Source organism: Stigmatopora nigra, chromosome 13 (assembly GCF_051989575.1).
Source record: "Stigmatopora nigra isolate UIUO_SnigA chromosome 13, RoL_Snig_1.1, whole genome shotgun sequence".
NCBI classification, from domain to species: Eukaryota; Metazoa; Chordata; class Actinopteri; order Syngnathiformes; family Syngnathidae; genus Stigmatopora; species Stigmatopora nigra.
In genome coordinates this window covers 4,661,811-4,682,386 of record NC_135520.1, presented here as the reverse complement: position 1 = coordinate 4,682,386, position 20,576 = coordinate 4,661,811, and the positions used below count along the sequence as shown (strand labels likewise).

At 37.9% G+C, this 20,576-nt stretch overlaps 1 protein-coding gene across 7 annotated transcripts in view; it reads left to right on the top strand.

Moving 5' to 3' along the window:
* LOC144206299 (ryanodine receptor 3-like) overlaps window positions 1-18,093 on the top strand; it is a 63,739-nt gene extending 45,646 nt beyond the window's left edge. For 3 of the 7 annotated variants that reach the window (XM_077731202.1, XM_077731199.1, XM_077731200.1), the window contains 41 exons: window positions 598-836; window positions 1,207-1,288; window positions 1,383-1,513; window positions 1,620-1,943; window positions 2,441-2,681; window positions 2,747-2,834; window positions 2,927-3,019; window positions 3,613-3,627; window positions 4,238-4,408; window positions 4,492-4,551; window positions 4,693-4,827; window positions 5,232-5,344; window positions 6,516-6,612; window positions 7,366-7,475; window positions 7,580-7,631; window positions 7,703-7,859; window positions 7,956-8,035; window positions 8,110-8,186; window positions 8,274-8,347; window positions 9,497-9,514; window positions 10,022-10,102; window positions 10,185-10,273; window positions 10,368-10,496; window positions 10,589-10,693; window positions 10,866-10,947; window positions 11,044-12,362; window positions 13,097-13,155; window positions 13,429-13,600; window positions 13,686-13,772; window positions 13,850-14,050; window positions 14,534-14,664; window positions 14,746-14,788; window positions 14,950-15,077; window positions 15,152-15,212; window positions 15,283-15,429; window positions 15,761-15,895; window positions 15,972-16,128; window positions 16,321-16,385; window positions 16,479-16,579; window positions 16,747-16,798; window positions 17,205-18,093. In XM_077731202.1, coding sequence (XP_077587328.1) covers window positions 598-836; window positions 1,207-1,288; window positions 1,383-1,513; window positions 1,620-1,943; window positions 2,441-2,681; window positions 2,747-2,834; window positions 2,927-3,019; window positions 3,613-3,627; window positions 4,238-4,408; window positions 4,492-4,551; window positions 4,693-4,827; window positions 5,232-5,344; window positions 6,516-6,612; window positions 7,366-7,475; window positions 7,580-7,631; window positions 7,703-7,859; window positions 7,956-8,035; window positions 8,110-8,186; window positions 8,274-8,347; window positions 9,497-9,514; window positions 10,022-10,102; window positions 10,185-10,273; window positions 10,368-10,496; window positions 10,589-10,693; window positions 10,866-10,947; window positions 11,044-12,362; window positions 13,097-13,155; window positions 13,429-13,600; window positions 13,686-13,772; window positions 13,850-14,050; window positions 14,534-14,664; window positions 14,746-14,788; window positions 14,950-15,077; window positions 15,152-15,212; window positions 15,283-15,429; window positions 15,761-15,895; window positions 15,972-16,128; window positions 16,321-16,385; window positions 16,479-16,579; window positions 16,747-16,798; window positions 17,205-17,300 — 5,797 coding nt within the window. In that variant the 3' untranslated portion in view covers window positions 17,301-18,093. The remainder of the gene's footprint in view (window positions 1-597; window positions 837-1,206; window positions 1,289-1,382; window positions 1,514-1,619; window positions 1,944-2,440; window positions 2,682-2,746; window positions 2,835-2,926; window positions 3,020-3,612; window positions 3,628-4,237; window positions 4,409-4,491; window positions 4,552-4,692; window positions 4,828-5,231; window positions 5,345-6,515; window positions 6,613-7,365; window positions 7,476-7,579; window positions 7,632-7,702; window positions 7,860-7,955; window positions 8,036-8,109; window positions 8,187-8,273; window positions 8,348-9,496; window positions 9,515-10,021; window positions 10,103-10,184; window positions 10,274-10,367; window positions 10,497-10,588; window positions 10,694-10,865; window positions 10,948-11,043; window positions 12,363-13,096; window positions 13,156-13,428; window positions 13,601-13,685; window positions 13,773-13,849; window positions 14,051-14,533; window positions 14,665-14,745; window positions 14,789-14,949; window positions 15,078-15,151; window positions 15,213-15,282; window positions 15,430-15,760; window positions 15,896-15,971; window positions 16,129-16,320; window positions 16,386-16,478; window positions 16,580-16,746; window positions 16,799-17,204) is intronic. The other 4 variants (XM_077731205.1, XM_077731201.1, XM_077731203.1 and 1 more) reach the window with 3 other exon arrangements.
* The last annotated feature ends 2,483 nt before the right edge of the window (window positions 18,094-20,576 follow it).

Sequence of the window (20,576 nt, the reverse complement as noted above, 5' to 3'; positions counted from 1 at the left end):
AAATGACTTGCCAGTTTTCCCTATTGTACAATAACTATGTCTTCAGATCCTTTGTTTTGTATCCTCATTAAAAGCATATTTGTCAGGAAATCCCATTGCTGGATTGTCTTGTGGGATGCACTGGCAATTTCAAACAGCATCCTTTGGCATTTAATTAAGTAAACAAGTTGCATGCTGCATTTGATGCCCAGGGCTTGCAGTGTACTGCTTGTTAATACAGCTCACACATAATGAAGGCCATATTGTATTTTGCCTTTCATTTCTTGTTTCTATGGGGAGACATCAAGGCCTTAGTATTCATTTAGCTATGTTATGAATTACAAAATGCTGAAACTAGACAAACTAATCATATTAATGCATTGCATATGTATTTTCTGTTCCAGTGAAGGCACCTTGCATTTTATGTACATATTTACGTCATTTATTGAATAAATCACTCTTGTATCAGTGCTCGAAGTAGTGAGGTGGGCAGGTTGTCTCATATTTCATGAACATTCATACCAAGAAGTGCTGTGCTTCACATACCGAGTGTTATATTTTATTACCCCATATATTTTCTGTATGATGCTTGAACAAGCTTTTTTTCTATTATGACAGGACAGTGATGAAGTCTGGCTCTGAATCGGTGAGGGTTGGGCTCAGGACGTTTTTTGAAAATGCCGCCGAGGACCTGGAGAGGACATTAGAGAACCTCAAACTAGGGAAGTTCACTCACTCGCGCTCGCAGATGAAAGGTGTGTCACAGAACATCAACTACACAACGGTGGCACTGCTTCCCATCCTGACCGCTCTGTTCGAACACATCACGCAACACCACTTCGGCATTGATCTGCTCTGTGAGTTGACACGATTGTAAGACATAATCAAACAAATGTTAATGTGCCATGCAGAACAAAAGTGATTGTTGTTGCATCTTGAAAAGAAGATGGGTGAGCAATTTGGGTGGTAAATTTCTTTGTTGTGCGATTACATTTCAAGTCAAGTACAATAATAGAACCCACTGGGCGATAATCACATTGAACCCTAGCAAATCCAAATATATTGACTATGATTACGTTATATTGAATTGTAAGACATTTCGAACAGTTTAACCGTAACATACAACATATGTTCATCCCTACCAAGAATGTAAGAGGTGTTTAGTAAAGGACATCTTATCTGTTTCAAAATAATTCCACTCAACTTATTTCCTCATTGATATTTCAGTGGATGATGTCCAAGTATCCTGCTATCGTATTTTGACCAGCCTCTATGCTCTAGGGACTGGAAAAAACATCTACGTAGAAAGGTATATACCCGCCTACTTGTAATGTTAGTCTATGAATACTGGAGTTCATTGAAATCTGAGCCCTAACAACACTGATTTTCTACATGTCCTCCAGACAGCTACCAGCTCTCGGCCAATGCTTGGCCACCTTGGCAGGGGCCATGCCAGTGGCTTTTCTGGAGCCAATACTCAACATGTATAACCCCTGCTCGGTCTTTAACACTAAAAGTGGCCGTGAGCGAGCCAGTAAGTTGCATGTTGCCCTATCCATGTGACCAATGTGTAGTGATTCTGAACAAGATGTGTTTAGGTATATGTTGTTTTAACACTTAATCCACACTGTCGTCTTTAGCCCTGGGCATTCCGGACTCAGTTGAACGAATGTGTCCCGGGATGCCCCGGCTGGATGGGCTCATAAAGGACATCAACGACATGGCCGAGTCTGGAGCACGTTACACAGAGATGCCCCATATGATTGAGGTTGTACTGCCCATGCTTTGTAACTACCTGTCGTATTGGTGGGAGAAAGGGCCTGAGAACCAGCCAGCTAGTGGTAGCAGTGTGTGCTGCGCCACGGTCACCTCAGAGCATCTCAGCCTAATTCTGGGCAACATTCTAAAAATCCTCAACAACAACCTGGGCATTGATGAGGCTTCATGGATGAAAAGGATTGCAGGTGGGCACCCTTACAACTAAGTATTTAGTATATAATTTCCATATCCAACCAGAGACTATACATTCTTAGAGCTGCCAAGTGAACAAGTACGAGTCATTTGATTATATAATATCATAAATATTGTTATAATTTTGACACTTGTATACCACTCTAGATGTCAAAGTTAAAAAATTTGAATTTTAACTTTTTACAATAGTAAAGAATCTTTATAAGATAATGAAATGCATGAGTTAAATCAAAAATATGGATTGGGAAGTTTGTTTTATATTTTTTCATTAATTGACAAATAAAAACATACTATGGGCCGTGCATTTCACACCTCGGCCTTCAATAATGCTCCTCCGCCTGCATCAATCCAACCAACCTCAATAACGTTTTTTTTGCCTATAAAACCTTTACTGCAGTTACAGCTCCCACACATACATAAAAACATCAATAATAACCACATAAAATTGCAATATTATTTTATCACACTTTCACATTTGATTTTTTTTCAGTGTACGTCCAACCCATCATCAGCAAAGCTCGCACTATTTTGCTCAAGAGCCACTTCCTGCCTACACTGGAGAAGCTAAAGAAAAAAACGGTGAAAGTAGTGACAGAGGAGGAACTGTTGAAGGCTGACAGCAAGGGAGACACTCAAGAGGCTGAACTACTCATTCTTGATGAGTTTGCTGTGCTCTGCAGGGACCTTTATGCATTTTACCCCATGCTCATCCGTTATGTGGATAATAACAGGTTAGATTTGGATGACGGCTCCTTTCAGGTGTACAAGGTCAGAGTCAAATTTCCCTTTGCTCCAGGTCCAGATGGCTAAAAGAACCGGATGCTGACTCGAATGAGCTCTTCAAGATGGTTGCTGAAATTTTTATTCTCTGGTGCAAGTCACATGTAAGAGAGCGATGATCTACACAGTAAACAAGTCAATTAACAACGTACAAAAAAAAATCATCATCTTTATTTGGTTTCCCCTTTTTTTCCAGAATTTCAAACGGGAGGAGCAGAACTTTGTAGTTCAGAATGAAATTAACAATCTTTCATTCTTGACTGGAGACAACAAATCAAAGATGTCAAAGGTTAGTTTCTTTTCTATTGCCTACTAATCATAACATTGAACTATTTTTTTTCTTTAATCGTTTTTTAGAATTGTTTCATGCAGTATATATCATTGTAACTGCCGAATGGGTGCCAGTTTTTTAATTGAACTTCTAAAAAAATATATATATATATAGCTATATGTATATATATATTTTTTAACTATTTATTCGGATGCTCAGGTAGATGTTTTAATCAGTGTTTTTCAATTATGTATCCAAAATGCCGTTTTCTTCCCAAGATACAATATTGTTATGAATTTCTGGTGTCCTAATAATGAAATAGTCTGAACTCTTTCCATGGTACATTCATTTCCACCAGCATTGTCTTTCTCACACTATAACACAAATGTAGGAGAAAATAATTATTCAAAGAATGTGTGGATGCCTTTATGTATGCCGCTCACACTCATCCATCTGAAACAAATATTCCTGTATATTTGTCAACATTAAAAGAATGTAGTATTCTCATTATTGGACACAAGTGGTCAATGTGTGCGTCCATTAACTTTCATCCTTATCTGCTATTTGCCCGTCTCTCTCTCTCTTTTCCTGTCTCTCTTTGTCTCACAAAGTCCTTTAAGGAAAAGGTAGTGTGCTGCAATGCATGTTTACATGACAACTTACTGGTTAATTAAATCTTAAGAGCCTACAGCACAACATGCCTCTGTGCTTTATAATTTATAGTGAAGTCTTATTGTTGTCCTTATGTTATTTGTGCCCTGAACAACTGTGACATAGTGAATTTTCTTGTCCCTTTGTTTTTTAATTTGTCGTTGTGGGTGAAATAATGATGCCAAATGTCTTTTTATTCTTTGATAGATTGTGCAGTGCTATATTTGGGTACCATTTGCCTTAAATGTGTATATTTAAAGCCGTATTGTGTATGTGCGTGTGTTTATTTTGATGTGAAAATGTACACTATGTTTGACTTTCATCACCGAGTCTGCTGATTCAAATTCGGCTCAGGCTTGAGTTGTCTTTACCATCAGTTAGCAGTTGTGAGATGATAAGCTTCAATGGTTAATATTTTTATACACAGGGCTTAGTCTGGACAAACATTATCCTCCCAGCCTCAGAATACTGTAAATTCCCATGTCAGCAAGCTTAATAGATTCTTTGACATATATAGGAATACTGATTTCTCTTTTTTAGTTGATTTTGTAAACAGATTGGTGTATTGAATATGGTATTTTCCAGTCTGGTGGACAGGATCAGGAGAGAAAACACAAGAAAAGGCGGGGGGAGTTCTACTCTATCCAGACATCACTGATTGTGGCAGCTCTCAAGAAGATGCTTCCAATCGGACTCAACATGTGCTCCCCGGGAGACCAGGAGCTTATTTCCTTGGCCAAGACACGCTATCTAATGGTCAGGACTATAATTAGCTCATTTAACAAGAGTGCAGCATTGACATGATTTGGGTCCATGCTGATAAATATTTGTTTTCACAGAGAGATACAGACGACGAGGTCAAAGATCACATCGGGCAAAATCTTCACCTTAGAGAAAAGGTGAGTGTAGAATGTTGTTATGGTTGCTATTTTATTCCTTTTTGGCCTACTACACTGTTTTTTTTTAAACATCCTGATTAGTCAAGGGTGCATTGGCTCATTACTATTTGTTAAACATGTCTTTTGGAAACCTACGCCCAGTCCGAAGACCCTGCTGTAAGGTGGCAGTTAAATCTTTACAAAGACATAATCATGAGAAGCGCGGGAGCTCTGGACCCTAATGGAGTGGTGGACCGTATCCAGAGGATATCTGCTGCTGTTTTTAACCTGGAACAGGTACAATATTTACATTTTTCCACTTTGGAGGTGTTAGCAGCTTTGGGATGTACACCACGTAAAGGTCATTTGGCTGACATTGGAAAAATGCTGTTACGTGTTAAATGTTACAGCTCATGTGGTAAATATATGTGACCGTAAATTCTGACATAATTCTATTTTAACACTTCTGTACCATCTGGTCTTCCCCATCAATTTATATGGATCACTAAAAGCATATAAAGTGTGTTTTAGAAGCATATGGTTTGACTAAATCTTCATTCATTCATCAAATTGTAAGAAAAAAAATGCAAAATATTAAATCCCTTTTGAACAGATCACTAAAGCATGCACGTTTTTTTTTTTTTTACATTTGAGGTGATGTGCATTGTATTTGTGAGTGAAAGCTTCCTTCCTCTTGCTAGGTGGAGCAGCCATTAAGATCCAAGAAATGTGTCTGGCAAAAACTGTTGTCCAAGCAGCGAAAGAGAGCAGTTGTTGCGTGCTTCCGTATGGCTCCACTTTATAATCTTCCGAGGTAAAGTAAAGGATGACCTCTATCTGTGTGTTGTGTGTGCATCCAAAAATGATAAAAGCACATCAGTTTAATAATTCAATTGATCTTACTGGTGAACCCCTTATGGTTATGATAGCAACATCACATTTCTGTTTACCTCTGACTCACAAGGTCTATTTTTCACTCACTGGATTCTGACCATGCATTAGTGTGAAGGCTCTGGTGGAAGAAAAAAGAAATGTCTGGCCTGCAGACGTTTTCGTGGAATACAAAAAGGGACACTAGCAATTTCACGGCCTGCTGGTCTGTAACTCAATTACAGGAAACAAGCTACAGTAAGAGGAAAACAATTGTAGGGTCCAAACGGGAGGACGGCCACTTTCAATATGTACGCAGTTGTGACAACCTGCCTACTTGCCTGCCTGGCAGGCATCATGTCACAATCACTACCACTTGTTGACATTGACATTGTCCCAACCTAGCAAACATTTATTAAACACTATTTCCAACGGCGACACATTTCTGCTTCCGAATACAGTACAAATACATTCCCCGCATGTGAAGGATAATGCAAGCTATAATATATCCAGTGAAACTCTTTATTGCCGCTCAATGTCACACTTTATTGTACTTGCTTCCCTTAGGGACAAAAACAATAATTACTACCTGAACGCCTACCGACATATTTGGCTGGAGAAAATGCATGAGAACTCAGACTATGACAGTCTGCTCTCCATGCTGACGGTAATGTCGAATTGACCCATGTTGATTGACAAGGTGGCTGACACTACACACTCCTCTTGTTATGAGCCCTTGCTTCCCTCTGGGCATAAACCTTAACTTTCATTCATTCCAACTACTGGTTTCACCACTGGTCTTCCAGTTCATTTATTATAATATACTATGTGAACATGCAAACTTGACATTGATGGTAAAATTGAGGCTAAGATTCAATGCTCAGAATTGTAATGCAGACTTGCTCTCCACTAAACTACCTACCCTCTTGTTCTGAAACCAATCTGCATGTATTTTGCAGTATTTTACTCGCAGATCGGACAATTCCTTGAAAAAAAGTCAATGACCATTTGGGTTGTACTAGACCCTGACTACCAAACCTTTTCCAAAGGGCTGACTTCCCTGCTTTCTCTTGCTTTAATCTCACCTTTGCTAATTTCCTTTTACCCCCGCATAGGCATCGCTCTATTAACCTCTTCCTCCTGGCCTATCAGAGAATATGGATAGAAACAGAAGAGTACTCTTTTGAAGAGAAACTAGTGCAGGATCTTGCAGTAAGTACTAAATATAAAACGATGGCACGATGTGCAGGAACGCTAGTCCCATCTTTCTCGTGTGGTATATGTGACGTTGCACATGCCTGAATTTTTTATTTATTTTTTCATCCAGGTAGTACCTTTTGAGTGGAAAGCTTGACATAACCATGGATGTCAGAGCTATATCACTAAATCACTATGCAGTCATTTAGATGATAAGTTACTAAATGCATGCAAAATGTTGGACGTGCTGCACTTGCTGAGAGCATTTGTACTCATGAAACCATTTTTTTTTCTCATGATTTTTTTGGGCAGGCCTAAGATGGATAACAACTTTTTTTTTTTTTTTCGTATTATTTAATATAAAATGGAATTGAAACCATAGGAAACTGACATATGTATTAAAACTTTAATCACCAGGTGATTACTAAAGTACGTATTTGAATTTTTAAATATTTTTCTGGTAACACGATTGTTTTTTTTCTCCTGCTGAAATAGGCGGAATTGCATATATTTTTGTAAATATTAAGTAGGCTCAGGCTGGATTAAGCTTATTACTATTCTTTATGAAAATGCTGCATGTCTGTCACCTGTGCTTATGTGTGGGTTTGCATGTTAATCCATGCTTCTGCTTGATGGGCTGCATACTTCCATCGTACACCCATGCAAGCTTGTTGTGTCAGGGTAAGATTGTATAGTATATGATCATGTACTGTTTCAGTAGGCGTGTTTTACTGTATTATTGATAACAAGAGGTGATTACTTGAACAGAAAACGCAACCCAAAGTGGATGAGGAGGAAGAGGAGGTAGTGAGAAAACAGCCTGATCCACTTCACCAGCTAATTCTGCATTTTAGCCACAATGCTCTCACAGAATGCAGGTGAAAACACACATAAAAAATGCACCTAAACACACATGACTAATGATTTCTGCAATTGTGCATCCTTTAATCAATCGAGTATTTGTCCAATTGATTTATTTCAGCTCTTTGGAAGCGGATCCATTGTATATCGCATACGCTGACATGATGGCAAAGGTATAATATTGCTTTATTGTCTTTGACTAATGCAAAAAAATATATCATTTTAAGTCACATTTCTCTTTCAGAGTTGTGCTGAAGGTGAAGACGAGAATGACGAGGAAGAGAAAGAGAAGACGTTTGAGGAGAAGGAAATGGAGAAACAAAAAATGTTGTACCAACAGGCCCGTTTGCACGATCGCGGAGCTGCAGAGATGGTGCTACAGATGATTGGTGCTAGTAAAGGTAATGCATATACCTGCTCACTCCATTGTCATACACTCCCCCAATCCCCCAGATTCACTACAATATATGGAGTCATTCACACTCTTTGGTCATTAGGTCGCCTAGATGCTATGGTGACCTTTACCCTAAAACTGGGCATCTCGATTCTCAATGGTGGAAACATTCTGGTCCAGCAGGTAATGGCTGCACTCAAAGAAGAAATGATCAAACTGGCTTATTCAACCTACTCAACTTTCTTGCTTTTTTGCAGAAAATGTTGGATTACTTAAAAGAGAAGAGAGATGTCGGCTTCTTCAAAAGCTTATCTGGACTAATGATGTCTTGCAGGTAATGAAGGCATTTTTCCCGCCTGCCCTTTTTCAATTTAGTCCAATGATAAGAACGTAAACTAATAATAATGTTTCATTTTCTCAGTGTGCTGGATCTTAATGCTTTTGAGAGGCAGAACAAAGCAGAAGGTCTTGGGATGGTTACAGAAGAAGGATCAAGTATGTATTGTCACTCAATCAGCACTAAAAGCAGTTTTAAAGGTTACAGAGCCAAATTATTCTATTGTCATTTTCAGGAAAAGGAAAAAAAATAATACTCGACTACCTGTTGAGTTAAAATGTACATCCGTAATCCGTAACTGTTATATAGGAAGTAGTGTAAGGTGTTTTTTTCCCTGTGATTTATATAGCAATTTTCTAATCAATTCAGCCTGCCCTCTAGTGTTCACTTAATCCTGGTACCAGTTGCTCAGAGCAAATAATTGATTCTACGTGTACACTGTACAGTACAGTGCGTACATCTTAAATAAGAGAACTATTAAACAGTAATAGTGCATATTACAAGCTCTTTTTAGGTTAATGACAGACACACACATCCGTGATACGTAATTAACAACATATTTCTAACATGTATTTTTATGACTGCATTTTGAACTATTTGTGGATATTTCGCTGTTGTCTGACATATTCTTAAGGTCCACCACACGTGTTCCAGAGTCCTTTTGTTCTTTGGTGTTTTTACACTTTCATTTTCACACCTTTTTCACATGTCAAACTGTGTTATTGTATGTCCAAGTCCTGTCTCACTTTGATCGAACAACTACCATTTCTCTTAGTGACATCAAGTAAAAATGCTTACAGTTTTAAAAATGGAATAATTCAATTTGACAGCAGGTTTGCATAAAGTTTATAGTGTTTACATGTGTACAATCAAATGAATACAGTAACTCCTTACAAATCATAACCGATGTCACCGGGGTAAACTAATAAGTATGGTACAGTTTCTACCCAGAGTAAACTCATATTACTATTGTTCACCAGAGTACCAATGAAATTTGTTGAAAATACTTTACATTTAGTCTCTACTAATCTTTGCATGACTCATTTAAATTGCAACAGTGTACCTAAAGATGTATCACAGTTCAATTCCACTCCATAAACTCAGGCATAATTGAAGGTAACTGTTTTTACTCCTTGCCTATAAAGAATAGACTGAAAATGAGTAGATTATAAATCTATACATGTTTAAGTTATATCTGGAGTAACATCATTCTCTCCTTTGTCTGTGATTGATATCTTGTCTTCTCCTTTGCTTATGTCTGCTTTTTGTGTGTTCTTATGATCATTTATTTATGTCATCGGTCGCAGTCAACGTGAGTGAGCGGGGTAAATACACGGATTAGATTTTACTCTACTCTTTGTAATGCTGACATATTGATTGCTCCACCCCTTTGACTCCTTTATTTCATGCCTCCCTGACCTTTCCACCTTTTCACCCTGAATGCAAAAAAAAAGTCACCTATTTCCTAACCTGGGCTGATGAAACGCCTGCATGCTCATTTTTAACATCTGATAGACTATTTCAATATATTGTTTTGTCTGTGGTTTTATTATCCAAAGAAGGTAGTGCTTGCAAGTTGCTTTTATTTGAATATTTTCTAACTAGTATAAAATATGATTGGCATTAATATAATCATGCTAAGTATTTTATGTATTTATTTTGATTCCTTTTATCAATATTTTTGTTTGACGGGTGATGGAATTTAAAAAAAAGACTGCTTGATGGATATACAAAAACATTTCTATCAATATTATTCGTATTAAGAGAGAGGATTATATTCTGACTGCTTCAGAACTACAACAAACGGTTCATTTCATTTGTGTTCTTTGCAGGTTCTAAAGTGCTCCAGAATGATGAATTCACTAAGGATCTTTTCCGATTTCTGCAGCTTTTATGTGAAGGACACAACAACGGTATCTTGATTCACTGAAACTGAGTTATTATCATATTAATGTCATTTTTTCTAACATAAAATTCTGATTTGATCATCTGCAGATTTCCAGAACTTTCTAAGAACACAGACAGGAAACACAACTACAGTTAATATCATTATTAGCACTGTTGACTATTTGCTTAGACTACAGGTGTGAACTTTAACTCTGCACCTCCATAAATATTAAATTCTCTTTTAAATCATGGTTACCTTTGTCTGATGGGCATTTATATGTCCCTTCATAGGAATCCATCAGTGATTTCTACTGGTACTACTCTGGGAAGGATGTCATTGATGAGGCAGGTCAGAGAAACTTCTCCAAAGCGCTTGCTGTCGCAAAGCAGGTCTTTAACTCGTTGACAGAGTACATACAGGTATAGTATAACACAATATGAAAGTGTACTTGTTTTCCCCAATATGATGCAATATGTTTATATAGGAACTAAGATTCTTGCTGTGTGTCTAGGGTCCGTGTATAGGCAACCAACAGAGTTTGGCTCATAGCAGATTGTGGGATGCAGTTGTAGGATTCCTACATGTTTTTGCAAATATGCAGATGAAGTTATCTCAGGTAGGAAATACTGACAAGATAATCATATCTTGTATTCTGTACATAAAAAACCTACTAATTTATAGCCTTTTTTTCCAGCACATCTCCTAAATAGAAACATTTAGATCCTGACTAATACCTGTGCAATATAGTTCAATGAAGCTTTCTCATCACTGTGTCCATCTACTTACAGGACTCTAGTCAGATTGAATTATTAAAGGAACTGCTGGATCTACAAAAGGACATGATAGTCATGATGCTCTCACTTCTTGAAGGTAAAGTCCGTGAGATCTCTCTCAGCATCTTGCATTTGTATCATTTCACATTGACATATTTTTGATGCAAGATACTTGATTTATAATCCCTCACAGGAAATGTTGTCAACGGAACCATCGGAAAACAAATGGTGGACACCTTAGTGGAGTCATCCAGTAATGTAGAAATGATCCTCAAGTTCTTTGATATGTTCCTCAAACTGAAAGATCTAACCACCTCAGACAGTTTCAAAATTTATGACGCGGAAAGCAAAGGTTTTATTTCCAAGAAGGATTTCCAGAAATCCATGGAGAACCAGAAGCAATATTCTCAATCCGAGATTGAGTTTCTTCTGTCTTGCGCTGAGGCCGATGAGAACGACATGTTCAACTATGTGCAATTTGTGGAAAGGTTCCACGAGCCCGCTAAGGACATTGGCTTTAATGTGGCCGTTCTGTTGACAAACCTCTCGGAGCACATGCCACACGATGCTCGCCTCTCCACGTTCCAGGATCTGGCCGAGAGTGTCCTCAGCTATTTTGAACCTTACTTGGGTCGTATAGAAATCATGGGAGGAGCCAAGCGCATCGAACGAGTCTACTTTGAAATCAGCGAGTCTAGTCGAACCCAGTGGGAGAAGCCTCAGGTGAAGGAGTCCAAACGGCAGTTCATCTTTGATGTGGTCAATGAAGGCGGAGAAAGCGAAAAAATGGAATTATTTGTCAATTTCTGCGAGGATACCATTTTCGAGATGCAACTAGCGTCTCAGATTTCTGAGCCTGACCCAGTAGAACGTCAGGAGGAAGATGATGAAGATGACCACCAGAGCTTGGCTGAGGACCAGGAGGAGGAAGAGGAGGAAAATGTGATGTTGGAGTCCTCCTCGGCCTTTACAATCGCTTGTATCTCCATGAGAAAGAACAGCTGCCACTTTCGCCAATTGCTTACCCTTAAGAGCATGAAACGGCAGTACAGAAAATTCCGCAAGATGAGTGTGAAAGAGACGGTGCATGGCTTCTTTGCTTTCTTTTGGATGATCATCACTGGCCTCCTCCACTTTATCTACAGCTTCATTTGGGGTTTCTTCCATATTCTCTGGACTACCATGTTTGGGGGCGGCCTGGTCGAAGGGGCAAAGAACATAAAGGTCACAGACATTCTGGGGAACATGCCAGATCCGACTCAGTTCGGGATCCACGGCGATGTGTCGGAAACAGACAAGATGGAGGCGCATGAGGCGTCGGCGTTGACTGAGATGGGTCACATGGCTCAGGGGGATGTGGGCGAGGCGGACCTGATGGCCGAGTTGCTCAACATTCAGCCTAAAAAGGAGGGCAAGCATGGAACGGAGCCTGGATTAGGGGACGTGTCTGAGGTGGTCGTTGGGGGTGATGCTCCTTCCATAGCCGCTGCTGTCAAGCAGAAGAAGGCTCAGGTTAGTCCAAAGTCGAACACGATCTTAAAAGTCGTTTTCTTTGTTTTGATTTATTTCGAATTTGATCACTTTGACATGATGAGTTTGAATGGCACTTCGTCGTGTAGAGGTTCACTCGCCTGACTTTGGTGATGGTCGTTTGTCTCTCTGTGTGCTCTACGGTTGTCTGGTGACCAGTCTAAGGTGTATTCTGCCTTTCACCCGAAGACAGCTGGGTTAGGCTCCAGCAACCCTTTTAAGGATAGGTGGTATGGAAGAAGATGATAGTTTGAATGCTAGTTTATTTCTAATATTATAAGTACAATGGGTATGTTTCCAGTTAAGGCCTTAACTCAAAATCATTTACTTTTGCTTTGTTCAACTTTGAGCTTTCACAGTGCTGCACTTTGTTATTGAATGTGTCATGTAACAATTAGTGGATTATGAATGTACTAGCTTTCATATTTTGTAGAGGTCATGATGATTATGTTTGCTAGTAAAAGCTTTTTGCCTGTTACAGTTTGTAACATGGTATGCTATGGTTAATGGCCCGGACGACTTATATGGGACTTTTATCAACACCTTTATAGTGCTCATCACATTGCATTAAATGTATTTACGCATCAGTGAATGTGAATATATCCAGGTAAATAAGAAAAAGACAAAAAGCTTAATATTTTAACAAATGCATGCATTTTTATCCTCCTTTTATATGCAAAAAAGGTTTTCCTGAGATTTATTAATTTGTGTTATAGATGGCTGCGAAAAAAAAGGCTTCAAATGGAGACTACAAATCAGATTCGGAGAAAACAGAGTGAGTTTTCGGTGCATTGTAATTCTAAATGCATTTTATTTAGAACTGCTATAGAACAAAATAGAACAGAATAGACTTTGACCTTATTGTCAATTGCTCGTCATAAGTATAGAGCTAAAAAGGCAGTTTTGTCCAGCTATACATGCTTTAGCAAACATTGTATTATATATGTACAGATGCAATGACTAGTGATTGAACAGTCTGTAGATATGGTTAACAATATGAAATGCCAGTAATATGCTGATGGATTTTTTTTTTTTTGTTGTGGTTTAGCTCTGATGATGGAGAGAGGAAGGATCACGACAAAGCCAAAGATGAAGCCCCTCCTGAGCTTTCACTAGAGAAGAAGGCTCCCAGGAAAAGACTGGGCATGAAGAAAGAACCACCCGAGGCATTCACAGCCAGCTTCTTTGCTGGCCTGGAAATATACCAGACTAAAATGCTGGTCAGATTTTATTTAGTTTTATTATTAACCCATCGAATTGATTGCTGAGTTTTGATGCATATCTTTTCCTCTATGTATTTAACAGAATTACCTCGCCAGAAACTTCTACAACCTGCGATTTTTGGCACTGTTTGTCGCATTTGCAATTAACTTCATTCTTCTCTTTTATAAAGTGAGTTAAATGCAGCTTTAAAATGACTATAAGGATGGGCTTCAACAATGAATCTGATTTTTTTTTCATGTTCTAAGGTGACTGGAGATAATGCTGAGGATGAGGACCCATGGAATGGTCGAAGGAGAACTAGGGAAAAGGAGGAAGAAGAAGACAGCTCTCTTGAATATTTTATACTACAAGAAAGTACTGGTTATATGGCTCCAACACTTCGCTGTCTAGCAATACTGCACACCATTATATCCTTTTTGTGTGTAGTGGGCTACTACTACCTAAAGGTAAACACATACATTTCCTATGAACAATTCTAGAGTGCTATCTATCATAAATGCTGTATGATGGATGCTATGCGGACAAAAGCATTGGGTTCACTACATTTTAAATAGAGATCATTTTATTAATGTACATTATATAAACAGCTGGAGCAATGAAGAAATGATGAAAGGGCCACTGCTCAAAAGTAAAGTTTAGTTTTGAAACCGTTTTGTAATGATTGCCGTTTATTTGCTCAGGTGATAAAGCTGCACATTCTTTGAAGAAAAAGCCTTTAAGAACACGGATTTCATCCCTTTGTTGTGGTTCGCATTTGGCATTCAAATCGCATTACATTGTTTCCCTGATTTCTAAAGTTTACAATGCTTTTGTCCTTTTGGTTATATACTGAATTGTACTGAATGCATGGTATAATGGAACAATCTGTAATAGTGAACTACAACAACATGTGAAAACAAAGGAATGTTATATTTTTGTGCTTATTTAAGGTTCCTCTGGTGGTGTTCAAGCGTGAAAAAGAGATAGCCAGGAAATTGGAGTTTGCTGGACTCTACATAACAGAGCAACCGTCAGATGATGACATTAAAGGACAGTGGGACAGGCTGGTTATTAATACGCCGTACGTTGAACTGCTTCTTCAAATCATTGCTTTACTTTTTTCAAAACAATTACTAACATTTTTACCTTTTTGTTCTGTCAGGTCCTTCCCCAACAACTATTGGGATAAATTTGTCAAACGAAAGGTAAGGAAAGGTTTAATCTTTGTATACCCTGACACCTGAATATTGTACTCATTTTGGCAGTAAAATAAAGGCTCACCCTATTGAATGATTCACCTACGGTGAACACACTTGGAAAGCAGATATTTTGCAGACATTAGTTAGAGACGTTGCTCCTCTTTTAGGTTATCAAGAAGTATGGAGACCTGTATGGAGCTGAGAGGATTGCAGAACTCTTGGGTTTGGACAAAAGTGCTCTTGATTTTAATCCGACAGAGGAAGCTGTCACCAAAGAAGCATCGTTGGTGTCATGGTAAAAAGATTAGATGGTTAATTTAACCAATCCAATGTGATTGTGTTGATTACTTTCTTTTTCTTTGTTGACAGGTTGAGCTCAATCGATACAATGTACCATATTTGGAAGATGGGCGTAGTCTTTACAGACAATGTAAGTATGAATGGATGAGGAAAGTAATAGGAGGAATTCATTAAGTTCATCAAATCTCTTTCCACAACAGTCATTTCTGTACCTCGTGTGGTACACGACAATGTCCATTCTGGGCCACTATAACAACTTCTTCTTTGCCGCACACTTACTGGACATCGCCATGGGGTTCAAGACACTCCGCACTATCTTATCGTCTGTCACCCATAATGGCAAACAGGTGAAGATTATCCTCTTACAATGTTCTAAACAGCCCAAATATGTAAAGCAGGGGTCACCAGCTGTTTTGTATAGCTTCCTCTTCCCAACAAACCTGAACCTGAACTGATTGCTGATGAGTTAAACATTTGATTCAGGATAGTTTTAGGAGGGAGATATGGAAAACAGACTGCATAGGTGAACTCGAGTATCACAGTTGGTGACCCCTGATGTAAAGGATAATGTGGTTGGTTGTTTTTCTATACAGCCAGTTCAAAAGATATTTTCTACAGAGTGTCATGTGGATTTTTCATCATAAGAGAACAAGTTTGCTTATATTTGTGTGTCTTTAGCTGGTATTGACGGTGGGTCTCCTGGCTGTCGTTGTCTACCTCTACACTGTGGTAGCCTTCAACTTCTTTAGGAAGTTTTACAACAAGAGCGAAGACGACGACGAGCCAGACATGAAGTGTGATGACATGATGACTGTAAGGGAACAAAAAAAGATTTATGAATGGAAAATCGTACTGCACACATCTTGTAAGTGTAAGATTTCCTCCACAGTGCTACTTGTTCCACATGTATGTCGGTGTGAGAGCGGGCGGAGGGATTGGTGATGAGATTGAAGATCCTGCTGGTGACCCCTATGAGCTGTATCGCATCCTATTTGACATTACCTTCTTCTTCTTTGTCATTGTAATCCTCCTGGCCATCATACAGGGTGAGACTGTAATTGTGACTGTGCACAGTACTTGTTCATGCTATTAAATGAAGAGGTGCATGCAAGGCTTAAAGAATACATTGAAACAATTTGATTGGACAGGGTTTGGAGTGTTTTTGGCAGCAAAGAAGGGTTTTCTGCAAACACAGTTTATCACTTCAAGCTAGGAAGTTTCAGTGTTGTTGTTTGCAGGTTTGATCATCGATGCTTTTGGAGAACTGAGGGACCAGCAGGAACAAGTCAAAGAAGACATGGAGGTTCAGTGACGATATTACTGTTGACAAACATTCTTAATAACTACATGGGATGAATTTATTTTCACAATGCAACTTCTTTTTTTCCCTCCTCAGACTAAATGTTTCATTTGTGGAATTGGAAATGATTACTTTGACACAACGCCTCATGGCTTCGAGACTCACACATTGCAAGAGCACAATTTGGCCAACTACTTGTGAGTATTCATTTCAAAGAAATATTTTATTTGTCTTGTCAGTCAAGACATTCAAGAAATGATGATATAGAAAAGAATCTAGCTACACATTCTACTAAAATGATGTTTGTTTACTGTTGCAATAGCTTATGATACGTTTTCCTTTATTGACTGTGCTTTTTTGCAAGGTTTTTCTTGATGTACCTCATTAACAAGGACGAGACTGAGCACACTGGGCAGGTGCGCAATAATTTCCTCTATGAGAAAATGATTATTTGAATTGAATCAGAAATTATGTGAACAGATATTGCAATTCTTGCTGTTACGGTCCTGAGATCATTTTGCCAGTGCAGAACTGCCAATAGAAGTGACATTATTTGTTTTTAAATTGATTGTGTTCATTTATATATAATAACAATCTCCAGAGAGTGTCTAACTCATAGTTGTCCAATTTTTTTTAAGTATGCCAATTAAAAATCCTTTCCATATTCATTTCAAAGAAAGGGGGTAATTAGTATTATTTTTTTAAGTAATAGCTTTAGCTGTAGTTTTGACACCCCTGATGTAAATGACGATAAATAATCTAGAATAAAGCAAGATATGAACGTGTTTTACACTTCACCATGAATTTAATTGTGTGTTTCAGGAATCGTACGTGTGGAAGATGTATCAGGAACGCTGCTGGGATTTCTTCCCAGCCGGAGACTGCTTTCGTAAGCAGTACGAAGATCAACTGGGATAGAGTGTATCCTTCCTTCTTAACTATGGGGGGTGCTGCTGCTCTGAATTGTAACCATTGACCCACTCAAACTGAGCTGAAAGTGATACAAATGCTATTTTTGTAAAGGCTCAAGAAAGAACGCTGTCCTCTCTACCTTCAGCGATGTCAGCCTCCAATTCACTTTGTCAGGTTATGGTTTTGCACCACATTTTGACAGAATTGCCTTTTACTTAACATAAACCCTCCACCCACTCATTGCACAATGTTATGTTGTATTCTTGAAAAGCTATGGTGGGGCAGTGTGTGGGTTTTAGGAGATGGGAGAAGAAAAAAAAGAAATAAAATCAATCAAATTATGCACAAGAATCCAAAACTTATTTAGAGAATGTTGAAACTTAATGCCAAACAACGAGTGAAGTACATTTGTTGTTTAACCTTGCAAGAAAAGTGTAGAGGCAAGCAGTATTATGTGACATAAATTTTTGTTATTGATTTCCATCAAGTGCCTTATACTGTAGTACATATTCTACATTACAAAGAAGCTATGCAAACTTTTGTGCTGTCTTTTCTTATTGTATCCACTGTAAGTGAACAGATACAGACTTTCATGAAACATTGGACAAGAAAACATAAGATTTATTTGTTATGCTGAATGCAGCATACATGCAAATGTTCCATGTTGTACAAATGACATCTGAATTGACATGAAAAAGCAAACTTGGTATTGCTATTGTATGGCTGTTTGTATGTAGTAGCTTTAAAGATTTGTGCATTTCTTTTGATGGGACAAAAATAAAATTGTGCCAGAAATCTCTTTTCTCTCTGTATTGTCTGTCAGCTTCCTTTCATTGCTTTTCCCCCCTCCTCTCATTTTCTGAAATGCTTTATCCTCATTAGGTTCGTGGGGGTTGCTGGAGCCAATCCTAGCTGCACTCCACTGGGCTGCTGTTTCCGGATGTGTGTTTCCATATTCAAGCATTTAATCACATTTCATTTATTTGTTGCCAGGGTCAGAAGTCTACCTGGAGGCCTTCCCAATCAGTTCTGCAGGCCCTGCAGCATAAAAAAAAGTGTCGATAAAACTACTGCTTTAACCAAACACATTTCCAGTTGGCGACATGCAACATGAATATATGAATGGAAATGGATAAATAAATGTCATACATATGTTGTGTTAATATCAATTCATAATATAAGCTTTATCTTATCTCCATTTTCCCACCTGATTGCTGAGGACATGTAGTCCACCAGTTTATCCTCTGACTCTGGATAACCAATGGTCTGCAGGGGGCGCTAGTGTTGTATTTGAGAAACCTGAGAGGGTTTTAGAAGATCTCATGTAAGTCTCAGAGGATTTTGTTTCATCATAAGACAGCGGGTGACCTCTTTATCTGGACCACCCCCTACTCCAATCCCTTTCTACTTCTGTTCCCTTGTCTTTCAGCATCAGTATCAAACCCTGCCTTAATGTTATCTTATAAATATACCTACTGGCAACCCCCCCCCCATATAGATATATATATATATATTTATATATATATATATATATATATATATATATATATATATATATATATATATATATATATATATATATATATATATATATATATATATATATATATATATATATATATATATATATATATATATATACATATATATATATACATATATATATATACATATACATATATATATATATATATATATATATATATATATATATATATATATATATATATATATATATATATATATATATATATATATATATATATATATATATATATATATATATATATATATATATATATATATATATATATATATACATATATACATATATACATATATATACATATATACATATACACCGCTTATATTTATATGCATGTGTGTATCCATCTGCACCTCTGTTATTAGTTTTAATGCACATCTGCTTCATCAGAAGACAAAACATGGTCCTATAATTGGCAGGATATGAATAGATAATAGTTTTAGCTGTGTTTTATGGGATAATTATTTCGGCGTGATGCACTCACCTTGTTATTATTGTACAATTTTGGACCATATGGTTTTTGGCAGGTAAAACTTCATTAGGCCATTTTGTTAAGCATGTGTTTGTGAGAAAATGTGTGTGTGTGTGTGTCTGTGTGCGGGGGTACTTCGAATGAGCGATAACCATTAATTTGAGATTTACTGTCGTACTCGCTAATACTTGGAATGGTCTATTGAATTGTTTCTATTAATCGTTTCATCATTTTCATGGCTTTCCTTTTAATTCAATTGTGCGTACTGTAGGTTCCGCCATGCCATTTCACAAAAAGCAGTTTGCGTTGTATTGGTTGATTGTTCGTGTTTGAACAACACTCTGGTTTCAACAGGAGAAGATAAATTGTCTCTATTAGTAGCATTTAATCAGTGGCTAGCTCAGTGTTCTCAGTTTCCTGCACCTGCTGGGGGGAAGATGAATGTCTACAGGATATTTCATCGGACCGCTCACATCAGTGTGCAGGATATGAACCATTAAAGCTGTCTGTTTTTTTATTACTTGCTTTTAGGTACACAAATACACAGGAATGTTTTGCAGGTTACCTAAACATTTGTTCATTCATCGTACATCGTCTGAACCGCTTTATCACTACTAGGGTTGCGGGGGGTGCTGGAGCCTACCCCAGCTGACTTCAGGCCAGAGGCGGGGGTCACCCTGAATCAGTTTGGTTCATTGTTTGGCAGTGGTGACTTATGGAAATGGCAGGACTTGCTTTACTTTCTATGACCTGCAATTTAGTGCTGACCAGTCTAGGGTAATCACCCAGTAAAGGCTTTACCTCACATCTGACCTTGATACTTTAGTGGTATGAAAAATGGATTGATATTTCCAAAAGGTTATGGGGTTATATCAAACTAAAGTAACTAAATGCCCATTTATACTTTACTCAGTAAAACTCCAGGCCTCACTACCCTGGTAATGTTGTGCATCTATTTTCTACTTATTATCAATAAATTGCTTTTGTGAGGGGTTGCTGCTATGTTGTAGTTCCACTACACCCTGTTGCCCACCCTATTTCACCTGAAAGAGGATCCTTAAATAATGTATGTCAGCAATTATTAATCATGTGTGAATTATTAGAATTTTCACAGATTAAAATCTGACCAAATAAATTGTGCAGGCCTTGTGTGTTGTTGAAATGTTGTAGTCGACACTGCAAGGACACACAAGAGGCAATTTGATGTGTAAATGCATCTCATTTCACGGTGTCCTTGAAAGCACACTTTAGATTGTTCAATGTG